Source organism: Oncorhynchus mykiss, chromosome 18 (assembly GCF_013265735.2).
Source record: "Oncorhynchus mykiss isolate Arlee chromosome 18, USDA_OmykA_1.1, whole genome shotgun sequence".
Taxonomy (NCBI): domain Eukaryota; kingdom Metazoa; phylum Chordata; class Actinopteri; order Salmoniformes; family Salmonidae; genus Oncorhynchus; species Oncorhynchus mykiss.
The window spans coordinates 62620059-62626058 of NC_048582.1; the positions used below are offsets into that span (position 1 = coordinate 62620059).

At 43.8% G+C, this 6000-nt stretch overlaps 1 protein-coding gene across 1 annotated transcript in view; it reads left to right on the forward strand.

The window, feature by feature from the left end:
* The window catches only part of LOC110496880 (DENN domain-containing protein 3), a 45224-nt gene extending 40315 nt beyond the window's left edge, over positions 1-4909 (forward strand). The window contains exons 22-24 of the mRNA XM_036953471.1: positions 114-232; positions 540-677; positions 4286-4909. Coding sequence (XP_036809366.1) covers positions 114-232; positions 540-677; positions 4286-4480 — 452 coding nt within the window. The 3' untranslated portion in view covers positions 4481-4909. The remainder of the gene's footprint in view (positions 1-113; positions 233-539; positions 678-4285) is intronic.
* Positions 4910-6000: the final 1091 nt, after the last annotated feature.

The following is a 6000-nucleotide window of genomic DNA, read 5'->3' on the forward strand; positions in this document are numbered from 1 at the left end:
TACCATGGCTGTCAGCCAATCAGCATTCAGGGCTCGGACCACCCAGTTAATAATACTGTATATGACAGATTGATTGTTATAATCGTGGTTGTTATTCCTCCTACGTCATTCAGGTGCCAGAGACTGCATTATGGAGGTGTGGAAAAACGGAACGTTGACTCGCAGGATCTCCCTTCCTGAACAGCTCCGTGGCTCCCCCACTGCCTTTAGCAGCTTCCTGCTCTACCAGGAGGTGACTCGTGGTTTATGTGTCTGTAGAAATGTAGAAATGAAACAAGCTGAGGCTAGTACTTTTCAGAACCTACCAGGCTGGATGAAATGTTGTTTTTGAAAGGCACTGACTTTGGACCAGAATGTTACCCGGGCTAGTGGAAATCGTGACCTGCTAGCCCGGCTGGCCAGTGTCATGTTTCATCCCTGCATGTATTGTATACATAGTATGTCATATTTAATATGTAGCCTACTGTGGTCAGTGAGGTTTGTGCTACTTTGACATGGTATGGGGGTGATGGAGTGCTGTTGTGTGCTATGTGTTTCAGAAGGAGCAGCTGTGGACGGCCTGTATAGACGTAGGGGAGCTGTGTGTGTGGCACCTCGCGGAGCCCTCCAAGCCCTTCCAGAGGATCCAGTTGCCCGACTGTGCAGGTGTCACCTGCCTAATCAAGGTCAAAAACCAGGTGAGACTATCTGCAGACTGCATTGTAGACCGAAAATTAGAATGCTTCTATTCTACTCTACTGTAGTTTCCATTAAAGGGCTTGAGTACTCTACTGTAGTTTACATCACAGGGCTTGAGTACTCTACTGTAGTTTCCATCACAGGGCTTGAGTACTCTACTGTAGTTTACATCACAGGGCTTGAGTACTCTACTGTAGTTTCCATCACAGGGCTTGAGTACTCTACTGTAGTTTACATCACAGGGCTTGAGTACTCTACTGTAGTTTCCATCACAGGGCTTGAGTACTCTACTGTAGTTTCCATCACAGGGCTTGAGTACTCTACTGTAGTTTCCATCACAGGGCTTGAGTACTCTACTGTAGTTTTCATCACAGGGCTTGAGTACTCTACTGTAGTTCATCAAAGGGCTTGAGTACTCTACTGTAGTTTTCATCACAGGGCTTGAGTACTCTACTGTAGTTTACATCACAGGGCTTGAGTACTCTACTGTAGTTTCCATTAAAGGGCTTGAGTACTCTACTGTAGTTTCCATCACAGGGCTTGAGTACTCTACTGTAGTTTACATCACAGGGCTTGAGTACTCTACTGTAGTTTTTATCACAGGGCTTGAGTACTCTACTGTAGTTTTCATCAAAGGGCTTGAGTACTCTACTGTAGTTTCCATCACAGGGCTTGAGTACTCTACTGTAGTTTCCATTAAAGGGCTTGAGTACTCTACTGTAGTTTTCATCAAAGGGCTTGAGTACTCTACTGTAGTTTTTATCACAGGGCTTGAGTACTCTACTGTAGTTTTCATCACAGGGCTTGAGTACTCTACTGTAGTTTTCATCAAAGGGCTTGAGTACTCTACTGTAGTTTCCATTAAAGGGCTTGAGTACTCTACTGTAGTTTTCATCAAAGGGCTTGAGTACCCTACTGTAGTTTCCATCACAGGGCTTGAGTACTCTACTGTAGTTTTCATCACAGGGCTTGAGTACTCTACTGTAGTTTCCATTAAAGGGCTTGAGTACTCTACTGTAGTTTTCATCAAAGGGCTTGAGTACTCTACTGTAGTTTTCATCACAGGGCTTGAGTACTCTACTGTAGTTTCCATTAAAGGGCTTGAGGACTCTACTGTAGTTTTCATCACAGGGCTTGAGGACTCTACTGTAGTTTCCATCACAGGGCTTGAGTACTCTACTGTAGTTTTCATCACAGGGCTTGAGTACTCTACTGTAGTTTTCATCACAGGGCTTGAGTACTCTACTGTAGTTTCCATTAAAGGGCTTGAGGACTCTACTGTAGTTTCCATTAACGGGCTTGAGGACTCTACTGTAGTTTCCATTAAAGGGCTTGAGGACTCTACTGTAGTTTCCATTAAAGGGCTTGAGGACTCTACTGTAGTTTCCATTAAAGGGCTTGAGGACTCTACTGTAGTTTACATCAAAGGGCTTGAGTACTCTACTGTAGTTTCCATCACAGGGCTTGAGTACTCTACTGTAGTTTCCATTAAAGGGCTTGAGGACTCTACTGTAGTTTCCATTAACGGGCTTGAGGACTCTACTGTAGTTTCCATTAAAGGGCTTGAGGACTCTACTGTAGTTTCCATTAAAGGGCTTGAGGACTCTACTGTAGTTTCCATTAAAGGGCTTGAGGACTCTACTGTAGTTTCCATCAAAGGGCTTGAGTACTCTACTGTAGTTTCCATCACAGGGCTTGAGTACTCTACTGTAGTTTTCATCAAAGGGCTTGAGTACTCTACTGTAGTTTTCATCACAGGGCTTGAGTACTCTACTGTAGTTTCCATTAACGGGCTTGAGGACTCTACTGTAGTTTCCATTAAAGGGCTTGAGGACTCTACTGTAGTTTCCATCACAGGGCTTGAGGACTCTACTGTAGTTTCCATTAAAGGGCTTGAGGACTCTACTGTAGTTTCCATTAAAGGGCTTGAGTACTCTACTGTAGTTTCCATTAAAGGGCTTGAGTACTCTACTGTAGTTTCCATTAAAGGGCTTGAGTACTCTACTGTAGTTTCCATTAAAGGGCTTGAGTACTCTACTGTAGTTTCCATTAAAGGGCTTGAGTACTCTACTGTAGTTTCCATTAAAGGGCTTGAGTACTCTACTGTAGTTTCCATTAAAGGGATTGAGTACTCTACTGTAGTTTCCATCACAGGGCTTGAGTACTCTACTGTAGTTTCCATTAAAGGGCTTGAGTACTCTACTGTAGTTTCCATCACAGGGCTTGAGTACTCTACTGTAGTTTCCATCACAGGGCTTGAGGACTCTACTGTAGTTTTCATCACAGGGCTTGAGTACTCTACTGTAGTTTCCATTAAAGGGCTTGAGGACTCTACGGTAGTTTCCATTAACGGGCTTGAGGACTCTACTGTAGTTTCCATTAAAGGGCTTGAGGACTCTACTGTAGTTTCCATTAAAGGGCTTGAGGACTCTACTGTAGTTTCCATTAAAGGGCTTGAGGACTCTACTGTAGTTTCCATCAAAGGGCTTGAGTACTCTACTGTAGTTTCCATCACAGGGCTTGAGTACTCTACTGTAGTTTTCATCAAAGGGCTTGAGTACTCTACTGTAGTTTTCATCACAGGGCTTGAGTACTCTACTGTAGTTTCCATTAACGGGCTTGAGGACTCTACTGTAGTTTCCATTAAAGGGCTTGAGGACTCTACTGTAGTTTCCATCACAGGGCTTGAGGACTCTACTGTAGTTTCCATTAAAGGGCTTGAGTACTCTACTGTAGTTTCCATTAAAGGGCTTGAGTACTCTACTGTAGTTTCCATTAAAGGGCTTGAGTACTCTACTGTAGTTTCCATTAAAGGGCTTGAGGACTCTACTGTAGTTTCCATTAAAGGGCTTGAGGACTCTACTGTAGTTTCCATTAAAGGGCTTGAGGACTCTACTGTAGTTTCCATCACAGGGCTTGAGTACTCTACTGTAGTTTTCATCACAGGGCTTGAGTACTCTACTGTAGTTTTCATCACAGGGCTTGAGTACTCTACTGTAGTTTCCATTAAAGGGCTTGAGGACTCTACTGTAGTTTCCATCACAGGGCTTGAGTACTCTACTGTAGTTTCCATTAAAGGGCTTGAGGACTCTACTGTAGTTTCCATCACAGGGCTTGAGTACTCTACTGTAGTTTCCATTAAAGGGCTTGAGTACTCTACTGTAGTTTCCATCACAGGGCTTGAGTACTCTACTGTAGTTTCCATTAAAGGGCTTGAGTACTCTACTGTAGTTTCCATCACAGGGCTTGAGTACTCTACTGTAGTTTCCATCACAGGGCTTGAGGACTCTACTGTAGTTTCCATCACAGGGCTTGAGTACTCTACTGTAGTTTTCATAAAAGGGCTTGAGTGCTTTACTGGACTACTAGATACACTACTTACAGTTCACACTGTATTTAGGTATTCTATTATGTGAAAGTATTCATTGGTCCAAATCAGCCTTGGTTCCCCTTCCTGCTTTTCAGCTTTAAAAAAATAATACACAATAGATCATTCTTAGCACAATGCATTCTGACATGCTGTCCATTGTCAATTTAACATGTCTTATTAAAAACAGAGATGTGGTTTAATGACCAATAAGAGACATATTTTACCCTGTCCTGTCAGATCTGGGTTGGCGGCCGGAGCTCGGGGAAGTCCAGGGGGAAGATCTACGTAGTGGATACCCAGCGACACACGGTAGAGAAGGAGCTGGTAGCTCACACAGACTGTGTCCAGGCACTGTGCTCGGCAGAGGACCGCTATGTGCTGAGTGGGGCGGCCCGCGAGGATGGGAAGATAGCCATCTGGAAAGTGGAGTAACTGGAGTGGAAATTCAATACTGCCCCCTGGTGCAGTATTTGGTTCAGAACAGGGTCGTGTTCATTAGGCACCAAACGGTAGAAAATGGACTGAAACAGAGAGCGGCTACATGGGCCAATAAGAAACACTCTTTTTCGTTTTCTGTTGAAAAGGATTTTGCTACGTTGTGCTCTAATAACCCAGGTTATTGTGAACAGTTGGGAAATGGACTTGTGATTTTAGACCGCCTGTGGATGGATGACTGACCCAAAGACAAAATAAGGGGTCTTCCTCATGATTGCATGGGTTTTTTGCATTGTTGCTCATTAGACTTACAACAACTGAAGTAATTTGTCCAACCTATAGTTACAGTGGGGCAAAAAAGTATTTAGTCAGCCACCAATTGTGCAAGTTCTCCCACTTAAAAAGATGAGAGAGGCCTGTAATTTTCATCATAGGTACACTTCAACTATGTCAGACAAAATGAGGAAAAAAAATCCAGAAAATCACATTGTAGGTATTTTAATCAATCTATTTGCAAATGATGGTGGAAAATAAGTATTTGGTCAATAACAAAAGTTTATCTCAATACTTTGTTATATACCCTTTGTTGGCAATGACAGAGGTCACATGTTTTCTGTAAGTCTTCACAAGGTTTTCATACACTGTTGCTGGTATTTTGGCCCATTCCTCCATGCAGATCTCCTCTAGAGCAGTGACGTTTTGGGGCTGTTGCTGGGCAACACGGACTTTCACTCTCTATGGGGTTGAGATCTGGAGACTGGCTAGGCTACTCCAGGACCTTGAAATGCTTCTTACGAAGCCACTCCTTCGTTGCCCGGGCGGTGTGTTTGGGATCATTGTCATGCTGAAAGACCCAGCCATGTTTCATCTTCAATGCCCTTGCTGATGGAAGGAGGTTTTCACTCAAAATCTCATGATACATGGCCCCATTCATTCTTTCCTTTACACAGATCAGTCGTCCTGGTCCCTTTGCAGAAAAACAGCCCCAAAGCATGATGTTTCCACCCCCATGCTTCACAGTAGGTATGGTGTTCTTTGGATGCAACTCAGCATTCTTTGTCCTCCAAACACGACGAGTTGAGTTTTTACCAAAAAGTTATATTTTGGTTTCATCTGACCATATGACATTCTCCCAATCTTCTTCTGGATCATCCAAATGCTCTCTAGCAAACTTCAGACGGGCCTGGACATGTACTGGCTTAAGCAGGGGGACACGTCTGGCACTGCAGGATTTGAGTCCCTGGTGGCGTAGTGTGTTACTGATGGTAGGCTTTGTTACTTTGTTCCCATCTCTCTGCAGGTCATTCACTAGGTCCCCCCGTGTGGTTTTGGGATTTTTGCTCACTGTTCTTGTGATCATTTTGACCCCACGGGGTGAGATCTTGCGTGGAGCCCCAGATCGAGGGAGATTATCAGTGGTCTTGTATGTCTTCCATTTCCTAATAATTGCTCCCACAGTTGATTTCTTCAAACCAAGCTGCTTACCTATTGCAGATTCAGTCTTCCCAGCCTGGTGC